The sequence below is a fragment of the Podarcis filfolensis genome, assembly GCF_964270895.1.
Source record: "Podarcis filfolensis genome assembly, chromosome: 14".
NCBI classification, from domain to species: domain Eukaryota; kingdom Metazoa; phylum Chordata; class Lepidosauria; order Squamata; family Lacertidae; genus Podarcis; species Podarcis filfolensis.
In genome coordinates, this window is record NC_139616.1 from 35870537 (window position 1) to 35889806 (window position 19270).

Consider the following 19270-nt stretch of genomic DNA (forward strand, 5'->3'; position numbering starts at 1 on the left):
TAAATCATGAAATTATTCAAACCTTATACTGAATACGATCATTGGTTCTGCCTGGTGTAGTGTATGTCTGTTGACTAGTAATGGTTCTGTTGACTAGTAGAGGATTTCAGACAACTATTTTCCTAGCAACAGTTTCTTAAAATCTCTTTACACTGATAATACCAGATAATGAAGCTCCTTGCATGCAAATATATGCTCTTCCCCTCAGCTACATCCCTTCCCCTTGCATGTTTGCCATTTTTTTAATCTCATGCTGATCTTGCTAGTCTCTAGTTAACAACTTGGACTTGCAGTTATATGGCCACAGGTATTGGCACATTCTCCTCATGCTTTGCATATGTCAGATATGCTGATTCAACCATAGGCACTTGAAAAATTCCTCATATGAGAGCACCCTAATGTCTCATTATACTTCCATGAAGTAGCACTCATTTATTTGTGACACAAGTGAATCAAAGAACCAATGATAAAAGTTTAACAGCTACCAGCCCCAACAATACTGTGTAATGCTTTGCTTTGTGTGTTCCATGAACCTGGGGAGAAAGTAGGACTTAACTGAATCCTTTTATGTCTTCCAGAGCCTTGGATCAGCAGACAAGAAGGACTTGTATCCATCAAAGTAAGTTTTATATTCTTCTGTGTGTGGTTTCAATGGGATTTAAAATTTTAAATTTAAATGTGTTAATAATTTCAATCTTAATAGTATAAGCAAAATCTGTTTTTCTTCTGCATTGTTTGTCTCTGATATGTTAGAGCAGGGATAGCTAACCTGTGGCTATCCAGTTGTTAAGTCACAACTCTCAGAGTCCCTGCCAGTTGACTATTCCAACAGCATCTGGAGGGACACAGGTTAGGTACCTCTGGATTAGAGGAAGGAGAGAATCTATCTCAGTGGACATGATAGTAACGTGATAACCTTACCATAAATGACACAAGGTGGTTGTTGTAATCAGGGATGCCATCTTCATGTAGCTGCTGTCTGAACAGGTTTGCTTTTAGTTCAGCCAACCTGAGCAGCCATAATTCAGTACCCAGCACTAAAAAAAAGTAGCCCAAGCTTTGGTAATTGCTGTGGACCGTTACAACATGTCACCACAAACAAGGATTTTTCAGAACAATTGTTCAGTGTTCTGATTGTTCAAGACTGCTCTTGTGTCAGCTCCCAGTTCCTTCTGCACATGCAGGGCATGACTTTCTTGCCTTGCATTTGTGGTGTGGTGTGATATTTAACCAGAAGAGTTCTGTCAAGAGAGATTGGCCCACAGCTATGAAGCTTCTTTCCTGTGGTCATTCATTACAGTATTTTCTGGTGGAAAGTATAGCATTTCTTTTTGATACTTTGTAATAGAGAAGGAAGTTGTTAGAGTCCTTTGGCGGCATTATTTTAATTCACTGCCCTTTAAGATTTGTTTTTCTGTCTGGTTTTAAACACAATGTTTGCTTGACATTTTGGATATAGGGCAGAATACAGATGTAAATGTAACAGTATGTTCCTAAAATATTACAAATGAATCTGGATTTTTTAATGTTTCCACTTGAGCATCTTTTGCTGGATATGCCTGTTATCCATTTGCTGCCCCAAATAACATGGAAATTAATTTTGTGGCATATTTTTAAAATCTTCAAATAACAACAACTATATTTAAATGCATAGAACTAATGTTTATATTGTTGTACAGTCAATTTCTTACATATGTGGAGGAGCATAAGCAAATGTGCATGACAAGAGGTTCCCAACTACCCATATTCTTATCTACTTTTTTGTTCAGTACTCTTTGTTCTGGGTCTCTCTTTGTCACATGGGAAATGTAAACATGTAGCAGAGAAATGTGAAATAGGGCATATTGTCCTTTGACAATGCCACACAGGCACCTGTGGCATAAGTGTGCACTTGGTGTGAGGCAAGAAGTGCAGGTACACCTGAGTTTGGTTCTCCCTACCCCTCAGAATAATCTTGCTAACTAGCCATTATCATGATGTTGAAAAATGCCACCTACATAAGATTAGGCTTCTAAATCAGCATTTGGATTTTTTAAATTTAGAACTATTAGTCTACTTGCTTCGGGGCATTTTTTAATTGCTAGTTCAGGGAAAGGGAGTGAGAGCTTCCAGTACTTGGCAGTTTTCACAACTGCTCCCCTTCCTATGCCGCTGGCAGCATGGTTCCATCAGGAGGTTAAGGTACACTGTCTTGAGTGATGTGAACTACATTAGTCAGTCTTGGCATTTTTGCTGAGTCATGTAGCATCACTATGACATTGGGATTTTAAAGATGTACAATAAATGCTGATCCTAATGATGTGCTTATTCAGAATGGTTCTGCTCTTGGCAGAACTGGGTCTTTTCTATAAGCAGGAGACCTGCACATCCCAGTAAGTCAAGCTTATATACCTACCTACTTAGCAAGACTTTGCTACCTGCAGCTATCCTATAGACAGATCTTCATCCGACATCTGTAAAGACGTTGTATATGACAATAGTGTTCAACCTTTTCATATACTGGACCCACCTTTAGTCTCAACCAGCAACATTCAACACACACTACTATATCCACATTTTCTGTCACCTCGTATTTCTGGTATTCCCTTTTCTTTTCTTTAAAAGCAATAACAAATAAATAATGCTTGGTGGCAAAATTAACACAATAACCTTATTTTCCCACTGTGCAGTCAAAGTTCATTTTACCTTATTGTATCTTTATCATATCTTGTAACCTTACTGTACACCACTTAGAGGTTCCAAAAGGACCTCTCCAATGGACAGTAAAATGGCAAGTGCGATTCGGTGTAAGCAAGGGCAAAGTGATACATGTTGCCACAAAAGAAATCTCAGTTTTAAATACAGGTTTAAGGGGTCTGAACTAGTGGTAAATGACCAGGAATTGGACCTTGGGGTTATAGTGGATAGCTCATTGAAGATGTTGACACAGTGTGTGGCAGCTGCGAAAAAGTCAGATTCCGTGCTAAATATCATGACAAAAGGCATTGACAATAAAACTGCTGATATCATAATGTTGTTATAAAAAAATCTATGGTGCAGCCACATTTGTAATACTGTGTATAGTTTTGGTTACCTCACCTCAGAGACTATTATAGAGTTGGAAAAGTTTAAGAAAAGGAAGTTAAAACAATTAAGGGGATGGAGTGACTCCTCTATGAGGGAAAGTTGCAGAGTTTGGGACTTTGAAGTTTAGGGAAAAGGCAAGTAAGAGGTGACATGATAGAAGTTTATAAAATCGTGTATTGTATGGAGAAAAGTTTCTCTCTCTCATAACACTAGAACTCATGAACATTCAGTGAAGCTGAACGTTGGAAGATTCAGAACAGATAGAGGAATGTACTTATTCACACAGTGAATAGATAAACTCTGGAACTTACTCCCATAGGAGGCAGTGATGACCACCAAAGTAGATTGCATTAGAAGATGATTAGATAAATTCATGGAGGAGAATGCTATCAACAGTTACTAGCTATGATGGCTACGTTCCTGCTTTCAGACCATAAGTATCTGGTTGGCCATTATGAGAACAGGATGCTGGACTAAATGAGCCAGTGGCCTGATCCAGCAGGCTCTTCTTGTGCTCTTATCTTGTCTTCTTCCTATGGTGCTAAGCAGTATATAAACTGTTGAAATGAATAAAATAAAACATAATTCAATCCCTCACTGCTGGGATTGAATACTCCATTGGAGATCTGCATTGCCCACTGCAAATGCACGCCTCCTTTTTGGGATGCTCATGCATCTCTAATTAGAATCCTCAACATCAGAGTGGAGGGGAGTGTTTGATGGATTTGCCCTCCTCCCTCACCTATGCCAGTGGTAGTTCATTCTGTCTTGGCCTCAGGAGTGGGGTAAAGAGCAGTTCTGCCATTTAGTGGTATCCTCTCTCATCTGTGCTGTACCACAAATCTATGAACCCAAACGGTTTTTATTTACATTTAAGGTTACATGTAGTTATGCTGTCCCTGGAAGTGAATGTTCTAGTGAAGGGCAAACCTTGGTTGCATAGATTGTACTGTTCCTTGAACTGTAGAATTGTTAAGAGGCAAGATAGCATTGTCTTCTTTAAAGCCCAGTGCATTATTTTTGTTTTCCTCCTCAGCTTGCAAAGTATTTTCCAGGTTAGACAATGGGCAGCTGAAATCTTATGTATGTTTCAATAAATTGATTGTCAACAACATGTTGCTTAAGTAGGGAGAGATACTTAGAGGTGTTCAGGAAACCTAGTCTCTGAGCTAGGCAGTGGACAAAGGAGTTAACAGGTCAATCTGTGTCTAGCACAGCATGCATGGTTAGCCTTGGGTGTCAGCAAATTAAGTAAGCTGCTGTGTCTCATATTTCATACCTTCTGTGTTGAATATTTCATTTAGAAAAGCAAAAGCTGTCCCTGGTGACAGCTGGCAATTTCTCCTGCCCTTTCTCCCTGGCCGTCTCCTAATGGGGAGCATGACAAGGATGTCACTTGCTCAACAGGCAGTTGAAATAATAAAAACTTCCTCCACAATCTTTTGCTTCTGTTCAGAGTGATAAAACCAGACTGAGACATTTTGAGAAGGGGCTCTAACACTTGGAAGCTTAACCCTACATTTTTATTACTGACAGCTGAGTTAAACCTGCCTGGATTTTCTGCATACCTGCCATATCCAAGGCTGCCTCAAACCTTAATCATCAGTTAAATTGTTGCTTTATACAGTATAGGAGAGACAGTTTGTTCAATGTACGCATGTCACTCTATTAGGCACTAGAAGAGATGATCAAGATCACCGCACAAAGACCGATTTTGAAACTTTTGAGCCATGTCTACAATTATGATGCTCAAACTTAACTTGGAGCATTGTCTTTAGTCAGCCCTTGAAGCCTTGAGTCATAGCAAACTATTAATCTAAATAATATCATTATTATTGTTCTATCATATTGTATTTTCAAGACAAGGTCATATCTCTGCCTAGAGTTTGGTTCCTATCTTGAAAAATTGTTAGTTTAATCAAGCTCAATTTCTCTCTCTCTCTCTCTCTCTCTCTCTCTCTCTCTCTCTCTCTCTCTCTCTGTTTTGTGTTCTATAGCTTTGAATGGATTGAGATTACATTGGGATACTTTTTACTGCTTTGGTTCCTATAGAAACACATGTGTCCCCCTCCATAGTTTGTAACAAACATGGCCTCTTCTGAATTTTTAGTACCATTTCAACCCACTTTTTAAAACCTGCTTGGCCAAGACTCTCATTGCCATAAGTGGCTAGGACAATTCGATATTATTATTATTATTATTTGCTGCACTGGCATAGAGAGGGAGACTTGAATGCTGGTTTATCAAACCATAAGGTGAACTTTTTCCTGCCGTGCTGCCCTCTACCCATCCTAAAGGGACCACCCTGAAGAGCAACAACAGAGAAGTCATTCTCCTTGGCCATTCAGGTCTTGGCCTCTCTTTGAGTCAGGGGTCATTGGTGGTGGTGGTTAATGACTGGTCACTGCCAGTTAATGAGCAGTTGAAGGTGAACAAAATGAAACAAAATGAAAGAATGCATGGCTAGCAGAAAGACCTTGGTGTACTCCAGTAGATTCCTTATACCCCCAACATGAATTCATTGTAAGCCATGGCTGAAAACCATTTGTATGTGATAAAAAACCCAAGAATTAAAACGTAAAAAGGGGGTCAGGGGTTGTGTGATGAGGAATTGCATTGATGCCTACCAAAGAGGCTGGGCAGGGAAGTGTGCATCCCTATGTCAAATCTGACAACCATCACCAAAATTAATGCAGACAGTGCTATCATAACTTCATTCTTAACGTGATCAAGCAAATAGATGTAATGGGTGTGATGCTCACACTTTATCTGCAGTGAGTGAAAAATAGTGAAGTCCTTCAAATAATGGGTGTGCTCTTTAGTCCATACTAAGCTAAAGTAAGGATATTGTGCTTGGTGTTTAGAATTGGCCACATCTGTTCACATCTACTCTCTGTTTAGTACAGGAAAATATGCAAAGGTATTGTCTTTGGAGTTTTCCAATAGTGAAGCCATGTGGCTCTAAGTGATGGAAAATATTTCCTTATGAATAGGGAAAGTGCAGTGGAACCCAAAGGGCAAAATGATCAGTGATCCTTAGTCTAGGGGTGCCAGACAGTAGTTTTCTTTGTTTTTCTGCTTGGATAGAGGTAGGATGAGTGCACAAAAATTGTAAACCTATATGGCTACAGGAAGGTCTGAGAGAAAAAACAGCTGAAGGAGGAGGAGAGGACAGAGGGTGAAGACAGAGCTGTGAGTAGAGGGAGGACCCTATTCCCACCCCTTGGCACCCTGGGAAACTCAACAAACCTGCTGTACCTGGAACTGGGTGTAGAGAGTTCAGCTTAATGGGACACAGCTGTGGGTAGCCGGTGAAGGTATCATCCACCTTGTGTCTGCCTATAGAAGGCAAGTCTAGAGTGAGAGCCTAGGGTGATGCCTGCTGTTTCCAGGAATACATCTCGCTGTGAGACTTGTGGGTGAGCTGAGAGTTTGTTGGACCTTGGGTGAGAACCCAGAGGCTGAGAGGGTATGTCAGAAGAAAAATGAAATGATACTGATTTATATATATTAGTAACTTTGTGTTAATGCAACATTTTTATATGAAACTGTGCATTTTTGTAATGTTTTCTGTTGCTGTTTCAGTTTTTTGTACACCGCTTAGAGATATATTTTAATAAATTAAGTGGCATAGAAATTAAATTAAAAAATAAGTAGGTTATGGTCCATAGGGACTGGACAATGAATTGCCCAAACTGAAGGATCAGCAACTGGTTAAGGAACAGGAGGCTGAGAGTAAAATATATGGACAGTTTGCCTGAGGAGGGTTGGACATTTTTGCAAGGCAGTCCCCTTAGTTTGGAATGATGACTCTAAACAAATAAGTTTTTGACATCATATCCTACTGAGAATAATACCCGCACTATGTATAATCATGTACTGTAAGGGGGAAATGTTCTAGGTGGGGTGGATTATCAACATTAACAAAAAAAAACCATAGTACTATATGAAGTAAACAATACTGCTGCATGAGCTTAACAAATGGGATATTACCTCTCACAAAATACTTCAATAAGAATTTTGCATTCATTTTTCCAGCAGGAAGTTACACCTGCTATTGCTTCAATTTGAAAATAGCAGAGCTGGGGCCAAGCATCACTCACAAAATTTCTGGCAGTTTTGTCAAAATCTGCAAGGCCTATTTGCATTTAGAACATTTGCTGGCTGGCCATGGTTATTAAATCATCCCATGCTGCAGTATGATATACAGTGGTACCTTGGGTTAAGAACTTAATTCGTTCTGGAGGTCCGTTCTTAACCTGAAACTGTTCTTAACCTGAGATACCACTTTAACTAATGGGGCCTCCCGCTGCCACCGCCGCGCAATTTCTGTTCTCATCCTGAAGTAAAGTTCTTAACCCGAGGTACTATTTCTGGGTTAGTGGAGTCTGTAACCTGAAGCGTCTGTAACCTGAAGCGTCTGTAACTCGAGGTACCACTGTATGGCATATTTACATGTACAAGTGTTCCTTAAGCCTGTGTGCAAGAATTACAAAGAAGTATTCACAATATCTAGTACATTTTGTAATTTCTTCTGATAAAAATCTGCTGCCCAGTTCTGGGGAGAATAAAAAACAGGACTAGAATTCTCCTGAGATTTTAAACCAACTCTAATTTCAGTTAGGAATGGGAAACAATTTATTTGGTTCTCATTTTAATGTAAACCTAACTAATTCACATTTTCTGAACTATCCATTGAAATTAGCATTTTCCATATTTTGCAATGCAGTACTTATGCCTAATAATGCACACAAAAATGCCTATATTGGTGAAAATAACATACAAAAATACACTATTTTAAGATATATAATACTTGCAAAATGTATATATTAGGCAAAAATGCATACATTAGGGGTAAAATGCACAGGAACCCTAATGAATTTTTGTGTGGACCCTTTTTAAAAAATTGCAAAATGATGCAGAAATGGAAAACTGAGAAAATCAAATTTCACAGGTGTATCCATCTGTCATGTAAATTCCTTTCCCAGTACCCAACCATTTATATTTTATTTGTTCAGTAGTCTTTATCCTAGGTTGCAATAGATCTCCTCAGTTAATTTCCACCTCTTACTCCCATTCAACTTCTGTTCACATCTGTGATCTACAACCTTCTTGTATCTGAAAAAAGCCACATTTCTGAATCATAAATCCACTCATGCATTAGGAGTTTTGATCCTCATTTCTCTTGCTCTAAGTCAGAATGAGGCAGAAAACTGGTAGCAGTTTTCAGATTGTGCTCAGCTGGTCTTTGTGCTGAATATTATATGATCAATTTAACCAGCACTTGAACAGAACACACACTTCAAAAATGGAATGTACAGTCACAATGCCTGTGCATTTTCAATGCCTCTAGGCTGCAGAGACTGTTTTTTGAATTACAATTACATGATTTGCAATTGGAATATAGTCCTGGTAAACACTTAGTAATTATGTATACTTTGTCCAGAGCTTATAATGGGACTGAGGTTGAAGTAAATTCTGATTCTGGAGGTAGTACATGTAAATTTGACTACCGTATTTTTCGCTCGATAACACGCACCTGACCATAACACGCACATAGTTTTTAGAGGAGGAAAACAAGAAAAAAGAATTCTGAATGAAACAGTGGATGTATCATTTTTGTGCTTCATGCTGCGGCCACAGACATGTGATTTGACGGTGAGTTTGGGGTAGCCCAATGCAAAGATCCCGAGGATCCATGTGGATCCATGCTTTGTAACCACGTTTTTGCACCATTGCAGCCCCAGGCAACAGTGGGTGCGTGATTTTTTTGGTGCAGGCTGTAGCCATGGACATGCTATGTGATCTGATGGTGAATTTGGGGTGACCCAGTGCAAAGATCCTGAGGATCCATGTGGATCCATGCTTTGTAACCACGTTTTTGCACCATTGCAGCCCCAGGCAACAGTGGGTGCGTGATTTTTTTGGTGCAGGCTGTAGCCATGGACATGCTATGTGATCTGAGGGTGAATTTGGGGTGACCCAATGCAAAGATCCTGAGGATCCATCTGGATCCATGCTTTGTAACCACGTTTTTGCACCATTGCAGCCCCAGGCAACAGTGGGTGCGTGATTTTTTTGGTGCAGGCTGTAGCCATGGACATGCTATGTGATCTGAGGGTGAATTTGGGGTGACCCAATGCAAAGATCCTGAGGATCCATGTGGATCCATGCTTTGTAACCACGTTTTTGCACCATTGCAGCCCCAGGAAACAGTGGGTGCATGATTTTTTTGGTGCAGGCTGTAGCCATGGACATGCTATGTGATCTGATGGTGAATTTGGGGTGACCCAATGCAAAGATCCTGAGGATCCATGTGGATCCGTGCTTTGTAACCATGTTTTTGCAGCATTGCAGCCCTGTTTTTGCATCAGATCATTGCTATGTGATCTGATGGTGAATTTGGGGTGACTCAATGCAAAGATCCTGAGGATCCATGTGGATCCGTGATTGGAACCACGTTTTAAGTAGGGAGGGAAGGAAAAACATAGAAGCGACAAGGAGAGGGGTGTGCAGAGAAGCAGCTGGCTAAGAATGCAGGAGAGGGGTTTTACCGGAGGGAGGAAAGGAAGGCAAAAGTCCCCCCCCCCCACAAGCCAACCAGCTCTCTCTCTCCCCCCCCCCCCAACCTGCATGTTGCCTTCGAGTCCCAGACGCACGGAGAGGAATCTGTTTTCCACTCTGCTTGCCTGGAGGGGAGGGGTTTTCTCTGCTCTTTGTTCCGTCTGAGCAAACACAGTAAGGAAACAGAAGCGGGTGGGCAGTAAGACCCTGAGGCAGAATGCAGGAAAGCCGCAGCTTCCTCTTTCCTCCCTTCTCCGGACGATTTGATATTTGCCTGCTTTTTGCCTTCACTCACGCTTCTCAGCTCCAGGGACCACACATTCGCTCTATAACACGCACAGACATTTCCCCTTACTTTTTAGGAGAAAAAATCTGCGTGTAATAGAGGGAAAAATACGGTAAATAAAATATCCCAGTCTCTGACCAGATGTGGTTCATAATAGCCAGGGCCACAGCTCATGATATTATTTTGAGAAAAGTAATACAAGCAATCAATTCTGATAGATGTGGAAAACACATACCAAGTCTTTATAACCATTTTGAAGCAGAGTTGTATGTACTGGATGGAATTCTGTTCAAAGGTACCAAATTGGTGGTTCCCAGCTCTCTAAAGGAAGAGATGCTGAAATGGGTTCATGGTGGACATCTAGACATGGAAAATGCAATTGGCTTGCTCCCAGTGTCCTATATTGGCCAAATATTAATTAGGATATGTAAAAACTCATTCAGAACTGTGCAGCATGTCAAAAATACAAAGTTTATCAGCAAAAGCAACCTATGATGTGGCTTCCAGAAACCTATTGTTTGTTATTTCATTCTGGATAAAAGTACGGTTCTAGACTACTATTTTCATTTTCTGAAAATTTCATTGCTCAGCATATCATTTTCCACCTTAAATCTGTTTTTTCAGGATACCTAAGCCATAGTCATGTCTGATAGTGCTCCTCAATTTGATTGCTATGATTTCAAAGCATTTGCACAACAGTATGGTTTCAGGCACATTACTTCAGGTCCTAGATACCCACAGTGTAATGGGCTGGTGAAAAATGGTGTCAAGACAAGATCATCAAAAGAATGCTAAAAAAATGAGAGAATTCAAACACAGATCCTTACTTGGCCATGCTGAATTACAGAATGGCACCTTTGAAAGTTTGACTCTGTCCTGCTCAGCTTTGTTTGGGAGAAAGGTAAGAAACAGGTTGCCTGGTTACTTAGACATGGAGTTGAGGCACAAAGTTGATGTAAATTGTACATATGTATAGTGGGGAAATGTGGCCACTAAAGGCTGTGGCCACTCAAGAAATATCTCCTCAATCTTATGAGGTGATGACAGAAGAAGAACACAGATATCGGAGAAAGAGAAGAGATCTTCAACTGATTCAACAGGAGCAAAGAACAGAATTGGCTGCAGACACAGCAAAATCAAAAGATCTTGTTTGGTTTTTTTTAAGTGATATTTTATTCAAGTTTCGAAAAAGAATTTACAAAGATAATAAAGTAATACAGAAAAAATACAAACAATAAAAAAATACAGAATAGAAAGGGGGGAAAAGAAAAAGAAAATAGAAAAAACAGTAAAAAAGAAAAAATAAGTCCATCTTTCAATGTCTTATTTTTCATTCACTTGTTTCCCTGACCTCCTCACACCTCCCTTTTTTGTATTCCATTTCGAATGGTTAATTCAGCAAATCCTTTCCCTCTTTGTTTTTATCTTAGTTCTTTATCTTGACATATTATAACCTTATAATTTCATCTATTTAATAAATCATACATACTCCTTTTTAACATTGTTACTAAAACCACTTCGTTTCATTCCAGCATCATTTTAACATTCGTTAATTTTGCAATGTTTCTGTAAATAGTCCTTAAATTTCTTCCAATCTTCTTCCACCGATTCTTCTCCCTGGTCTCGGATTCTGCCAGTCATTTCCGCCAATTCCACAAAATCAAAAGATCTTGATGGTGATCAAAGCCATCATGCAGTTGACATGGACAGAAGTGACCAAAGGAAAGCAGAAGCTGAAATGTTACCTATACCTCATAGATCTACAAAACCGAGGAAGCCAACCCAGAGGCTAATAGAGAACTCTTGATCGATAGGTTCCGTTGGTTGTTGTGTTTGTTTGTTTTTTGGTAGAAGGGAAAGATATGAGGATACTATCACTTTAAGTGGGTTGTGCATACGTGAATCACATGAGACTGGAAGTGGCCTCTGGGTAGGAAAATGGTTCTGGAATAGAGTAGCTATGATTTCATTTAACAGAGACTCTTCATTTTGTAAATACAACCCCCCCACACACAATCCGCTCATGCGTGACCACATTTACTCATGTCACCACGAAATAAATAAATTAACTGATTTGAACCAGGAAATGTCACCAAAACAGCATGAAAAAAAAAGCAGAGGAGAGATGGAGAGTGGGGCAAAGCAGCTTGCACAGCTGTTCTAAGTGTCTCGCCGCCCCCACTGACTTGCTCTCCTTGGCTTTCTTCTTCCTGGCCATTAGAGCCGTTGCATGATGGGTGCATCACATCTCTGCCTGCCTGCCCATCCCTTCCTTGCTCTCTCACTCGCTTGTGACATTTTTCTTTTTTTTACTTGGGCAGGATCTGAGAGGCCTTCTGCTAGCCATTGCCCTCACCGCCCCACAAACAGGCAGCAACATTATTTCTTGGTGTGAAGGGAAAAAACCCATCTCCAGCAACTTCCAAGACTAACAGGGAGAGTCCTGAGAGACCCCGCAGCACCAGGAGCTACCCAGCCACCTACCCACCAACCCCCATCTCAACTTTCAGGTCACCAGAGGCAGGCAGGGCATGAGTGTGCGAGGTGGGGGGGGGCGGGAATGTGAACAGACTTCTTTCTGGAATCAGATAGCACAGAAATGAGTGCTCAACATGCATTGTATTCCATAAATTTTCCAGAAGCGACTTTTTACACTGTGCGAAATTTCAAATACAGTGTGGAAATAAACAGGGAATAACTGTTGAATAAACTGCTGTGTGAATGCTCTAGAACAGGTCTGGACAGACCAGGCTTGCAGAATCTTCTTCTTTTATTAGCAGCTTGATGTCAACCTGCCAGAGTTGATGCAAAATCACTGCTCAGCATGTGGTTGGGCTGCAGAACCAGATGCAAGATGGTAGTTGGGGGATATAGCCAATTACATATTGAACCCTGAAAAGTAACTTGCCTGCATAAGTACAAATTTGCACCTGAGATACTAAACATCAGTGTTTCCCAACGTGGGGCCATATGGTCCCTTGGGGCCCCCCAGGATATTCCAAGAGGGCCACAGGTGAAAAATGGGTAAATGGGGGACCATAGCACGAGGCTAGGGGACCACAGTGGGAAGTGAGAAGTGATGTGTTGTTGTTTTTTAGTGTTTTATTTAAATCCTGATTGCCTGGCTATCCGCTTGGCTAATCACAAGTGGGTAAGGGAGCAGCCCACCAGGGCCTAGCACTCCTTTTTGCCATGGGCGTTTTCTTGAAGCAGTTGTGTGAGCACTCTTAAGCATAAGATCAATTTTATAGTTAGATAACACTGAGGCTTGAAGTTGAGCGGCTTGAAAATATGCTATGGATTAGGCAAGTAAGCGTGTAAGAAAACTGCAGCCTTTGGAAAGAATGGTTTTATTGTTTAACAGTTGAAATCAGACATTCTTACTCATCTACTGCAAATTGCCCAGATCAATAGATCCTGATTGGCTCAGCTTGTTCACTGTAACTAGTCATAAATATTTTCATGACAGCCTACTCCTTTGCCTAAGCGGTAGATTAGTTAATCTGTTCAGACACTGCTTCTTGAAAGGCCTCATCAGCCAGCCCCAGGAATCAAGGTCCTTTTCAGAGGCCTTTCTCTGTTGCTCTACCTTGTCTAATGAGGTGGGTGGTTTGGGAAAGGACCTTCTTGCTAGTGGTGTCCCAACCAAGGAATGCTTTCTCTGGGGAGGTCTGTTTTGGTATGACTTCATTTGTTCTTTAACTACCCTAGTGAAGTTGTTTCTATTCACCCAGGTCTCTTGGTGTTCATTTCTGACTGCATACACACCATACATTTAAAAGCACATTTCTCTGCTCAAATAATCCTGGGGACTGCAGTTTTTAGGGGTGCTGAGAATTGTAGCTCCATTAAGGCAAGCTACAGTTCCCAGGATTACTGTGGTGGTGAGGTGGGTGTGTTTTAAATGACTGGTGTGTACACAGCCTCACTTTCATTTCACCTGGTGTTTTTTGTTGTGTTCTATGATTACTGGTGCTGCTGCTTTTAAAATGTGTTTGATATTTGATGTTTTGAGTCTTCCAAATGAAGAGCAGGATAAAAAACTGTGTTTTCCATATTCCTGCTACCCTTTTCTTTTCTGCACAGCCTGCTTATCCTATAGTGCATATTGCTCCTCACTCCTCTTGCACCAGTTCTCTGACAGATTCTTTAATTATCAACCTAGTTTTTCATGTGAGATGCTTTGCTTTCACACTACTGATTAACCCTGGCTCCTGACCTTGTCTCACCCTGGACTGTGTTTTTATCTCTGGTCCTTGGAAGAACTTTTCTGCTAATGATCCCTGCCCTTGATCTTAGGCTTAATCCTGTGACATCGCACCACTTCCACAGTACAGAATATAACTATGCCACATCATTGTTAAAGATGCACAGAGGACTAGTCTGAAAGGCTTTTCTCTTGCTGTCTGGATACTTTTTGAAGAAGGGAGGCTGTAGAGGAGAGACAGAGAGATTTTGATGTCTTTCTCACTGTGCCTGTTACAAGAGACCAACTTCATAGGTATCCTTATGTAATTTAAAATACACATAAAGAACGCTTCAAAATGTCTATCCTGGTTTATACTATGCAGTTAAAACCAAAACCAAGCAAAAATAAATTAAAATCAATTGTTCGTATGGAAGAAAACAATCTTCAAGTTTTCTGGATCCCATGCCATGAAGGCCTTTAAAGCTTTACCCAGCACCTCTCTGCTGTTTTTTGAACTAGTTGCAGCTTCTGTCTTCCAGGCCAGCACCACATAAAATGCATTGCAGCAGTCATAAAGGATGTTTCAAGAGCATGGATCATGGTTGCCAGACTATTCCTCTCCAGGAGAGGTCACCACTGGTTTACCATCCTGTAACTCCTGAGTCCTAAGCTTAAAAATAAATAAATTGAAATTAAAATCTCTCCAGTATTGGTATAATCTATCTAATTTTCATTATTTGACCATAGAGGATTTATTTTCAAAGGACAAAAGAACTTTCAGGTTTAAGCAGATTTAATTCATTTTGTGTATTGATGGTATAAGGAATTTTTTTGCTACCATTTGTTGAAAGGGTACCATTCATTTTAATTAACCATTGTGAGAATATTTAAAAAAAATGTTTAGCACTTTAAAGTACCGTAATTGAAATGCACACCACGCCTCTAAGAGGTGTGAACCAGTTCAGAAAAATTTGCTCTTCTGGCAGCATTTTGCTTCTTAGTAGGCATTGTTATCTGATCTTGGCCATGAGATAACTACTCTCAAAGATCTGTACTGTCTTTGTGTCTATACATTCATTGTGCAGGGAAGAACTTGGAATCCATTGCAGAGTTTGGCTACAGAGAATCTGTTCGTATTTCAACTTTACATCTAATTTTTAGACTACTTGGAAAACAGGAACCAACAGCTACCAAAAGGCTGGGAAACTTGGTGTGGGTTGCTAGTTTTTCAGCCCTTAAGATCAAATTTTGGTACCATTCACAGCTTGTCATTACTCCTCCCATCACTTTTTGTCCCTGCCTTCTGTCAATTCTTCTACTTCATAGTTGTTTCCCCCCCACCTGCTAGTATCTCTCTTTTTTCCTATTTGAAAAAAGAGCCACAATTTTGGGGGGAACTCCAGTATATATTTTGTAAATTGCATATTTTACAACATATTCCTTCTAGAGCAAAGTATTTCTTGGAATATTTTGATCACATAAATGTGATATTTTAGGTGTAGAATAAATATACACATGCTTCTTCCTGAAGAAGCTATATAGAGTTGTCTCTGACACCATCCAGCTACAAGCAAATACCTGGTTTGTACAATATAACACTCAAGCAAAGAAAACTGCAGGAAGTCAAAGGGACCACATGGCAGCACCAGTGTCGAATTGTACAAAATAAATCCCAAAAAAGTTCTTGAGGGTAGGCAATAGGTGGTGGGAGAGAGAAGAAAATAAAATGCTAAATATTTGTACATCACAGTGAAGGTGAAGTCCACCTCTCCAGCCAGACATCTGATGTGTCATTTTGGATTTCACAAACACAGAGGGAGCTTTTTTCAGGGCTAGCCTCTGCAGACACTGCAGCTTTAATGTCCAAGCACTCTGCGTGTTTCCACTCCCCTCAAATTCATCAATCAGCTCTCGGTAAGGCTCTGAAAGGGCCAGTTTATTAAACAAACACACTTAGTGTAAAAAGTTTATTCCAGTTAATTAGGACTTCATTGCAATGGAAACAAATTATCCAGCTCTTCCACGCCAAGTTAAACAGAAAGGGTGTGAGTGCAGGGGGAGGGCGGGGGAGAGGGTCCCATATTGAGGGGAGGCAAACAACCATCTTAAGCAACTTTATTTATGTTCTTTTAATATATTTATTTGGTCTTTCCCAAGCTGTAAGCATGGGCTACTAGAGGGCTCTGCATCTGAGTTGTTCCAAGGCAATCTCTAGAAAGGGTTGAGTCTAATCCCCATGGCCTGGTTCGCACATGCATGCTCATCATTCAGTTAGAGCGTGGGGTGGTGACTTGCATGTATAAATGGGCTGTGACAAGCTGTGTAGTGGTCAAGGACCCATTACTATTTATGCAGCAGTCCCAGCAGGGTCCCTGTCTCCAGCATAGTAGAGCCACCCAATCAGCATAAAAGGGGAGATTTCTTATCCTTTGTTAATGATTGAAGCCAATCAGAGTGAAAGGAGGTGTGTCAGCCATTGAGGATAGGTTCCTAGGGTTAGTCTGGAGATAGTGCATGGAAAGAACACTGTGGAGTTGTTCTGTATGTTCCAAAGCTAAGTATTTAGGGACAATGAAAGCACAAAGTGCTTCAGTTTCAAGAGAATGGTATGCTAGTTCTGTTATTTACAATGGAACTTTAAGGAAAACACAAGTCACTCTGAAATGAGGCATTGGAGCACTCAAAATCATTTGCCCATGAACCTGCACTGGAGATAGTAGATCTCTCTGAAAGTCAGCACATGAAGATTTGCATTGATCATTGTGATGCATCCATTATTATTATTATTATTATTATTATTATTATTATTATTATTATTATTATTGTATAATTTAAATATTAATGTATAATCTTAGAAGTGGAACAGGGCTGTGAGAGGGCATGGCTGAATTTGCCACTACACTGTTGTCCATGACAGATACAACATTAGAGATAGAACTCTCTTTATCACCTTGTGTAAGCTCAAATGTGAGGTGATAACATTAAATGAGAGCTAGTGTAGTGTGGCTGTTAGTGTTTCAAACTAGGTCTGGAAAGGTAATGGGTCTATTTTTAAATAAATTTTCATTTTCATTTTTTAAAAAACAACAACTTACAAATTGAATAACTTCCCAATAAACATATATGTTTTTACTTCCCTCCACACCTTTTGTGATTTCTTATAATTTTAATTTTTAATACTTCATTTCCTACGTTATTCCATTTATTAGTTACTCCCTGATTTTTCTTTACTATTACATTTAACTGCTTGTTTTATGTCAGTCCTGCTAATGAACGTAAATGTATACAGAAACTTTTCAGGTATTCAACAAATTTTCCCCATTCCTTGATAAACTTTATTTCTTCTTGGTTTCTTATTGTTCCAGTAAGTTTTGCCATTTTGGCAGAGTCCATTAATTTAGTCTGGCACTCCTCCTTGATTGGGACAGAATCTTCTTTCCATCTCTGAGCATAAATTATTCTGGCTGCTGGGAAGATAATGGGTCTAAATGAAGCTCTGTCATGAAGCAGAGTCATCTCTAGGCCCGTTATACCTCACAGGGTTGTTATGAGGATAAAATGAGGCTGGGGCTATGTGAGCCACTCTGAGCAAATTGGAGGAAAGGCGAGATAGAAATGTAATAAGTAAATAAATGCAGTGCTTCGTACATTCATCTGTCAGCCAAATGTGCAGTAATCCACATCGGAGAAAGGTGTTGCAGTGGGATGCCAAGGTCATAGTTTTAAGGATTTGGGATGCTGGACTCACAGTCTTGACTCAGCTACACAGTCTCCTGAATAGTCTGAGCAAATCATTAGCTCTCAGCCTAGCCTATCCCACTGTGAGTTGCTGTGGGGAATTTGACATACATTGTACAGTTATAGCACTATAGAAACTATTTATCGTAATGATAATGTCGGCTGCCTGACTCATCCTTTCTGTACTCTCTGTAGGCCTTCTTCACATTGACTAGGATATTGTGCTTTCTTTGTGGTCTGTTCATTCTCTGCTAATATCAAGTTGTTGAGGATTATCTCATTTCCTTGTTTACCTCACAGGTTCCCAATAATTTTTCTAAGGATCTCTGCTAGGATGGTAGGTAGGTGTTGCAGGTATATATGTTACCTCTTTTATGTCACACCAGGACCACCATTCATTGAGAAATTTCCAAACCATTACATAATCTGGTGCATTCTATTTCTTCAGCTAACCAGAAGCACTGATTTACTCGACCTACCAATGTAACCCAGCTGAGGTTTAACATTTTGGGGCTCAATGAATGGGTAGGAAATGTGAGCCTACATTGGTGGTAGAAGCATCTGAAGCATAGAAAAAGCAGTGTCATGGGGTGACTGGGCTTTGGGCAATTAATGAACAGCTATCTGCTTTTTCTCTGTAGTATGTTCTCAGCAAAGGGACTCTACACTCATCACTGTCATTTATCATGTAGCAACCAGAGAAACTTAACATTGCTTACATTTTTTTCCTGTTCTGTACAAATCTCACCTCTGTGATAATGCCCCAGCTAATCTTGGGCATAATTTGTGTCCTTACAAAAATCCTAGTTTCCTAGAGGTCACTTCAAAGTATTTGTAAGAACATAAGATGAGCCTTTTGGATCATGCAAATGTCCCATCTCATCCAGCATCCTGTTCTTTCCATGGCTGACCAGATGTCTATAGTAAGACTGAAAGCTGGGCATGAGCACAGTAGCATTCTGCCCAGCAGCTGGTATTCAGAGGCACAATGCCCCTGACAGCATCAGTGCCAAGGAGCCTTCTGTATCCTCTGGAAGCTGCAAGATACACCTACTAACCTGAAGGCACTGGCTTCCTTCTGGGCACAAAGTGGGGTCCTGCATTTTTTTGGCTTCCTTTTTTTATTTATTCTCTTTTACTCATGTGTACATGTGTACTCTTGAGAGTCCCATGGACCGCAAGAAGATCAAACCTCTCCATTCTGAAGGAAATCAGCCCTGAGTGCTCACTGGAATGACAGATCCTGAAGCTGAGGCTCCAATACTTTGGCCACCTCATGAGAAGAGAAGACTCCCTGGAAAAGACCCTGAGGCTGGGAAAGATTGAGGGCACAAGAAGAAGGGGACGACAGAGGACGAGATGGTTGGCCAGTGTTCTTGAAGCTACCAACATGAGTTTGACCAAACTGGGAAGCAGTGGAAGACAGG

General features: G+C 40.4%; 1 protein-coding gene across 10 annotated transcripts in view; it reads left to right on the top strand.

Annotated features, from left to right (window-relative positions):
- The window catches only part of LOC310748862 (ankyrin repeat and fibronectin type-III domain-containing protein 1-like), a 333990-nt gene that overhangs the window by 203790 nt on the left and 110930 nt on the right, over window positions 1-19270 (top strand). For all 10 annotated transcript variants that reach the window (XM_083584877.1, XM_083584878.1, XM_083584873.1 and 7 more), the window contains one exon: window positions 579-619. In XM_083584877.1, the coding sequence (XP_083441003.1) occupies window positions 579-619 (41 nt within the window). The remainder of the gene's footprint in view (window positions 1-578; window positions 620-19270) is intronic.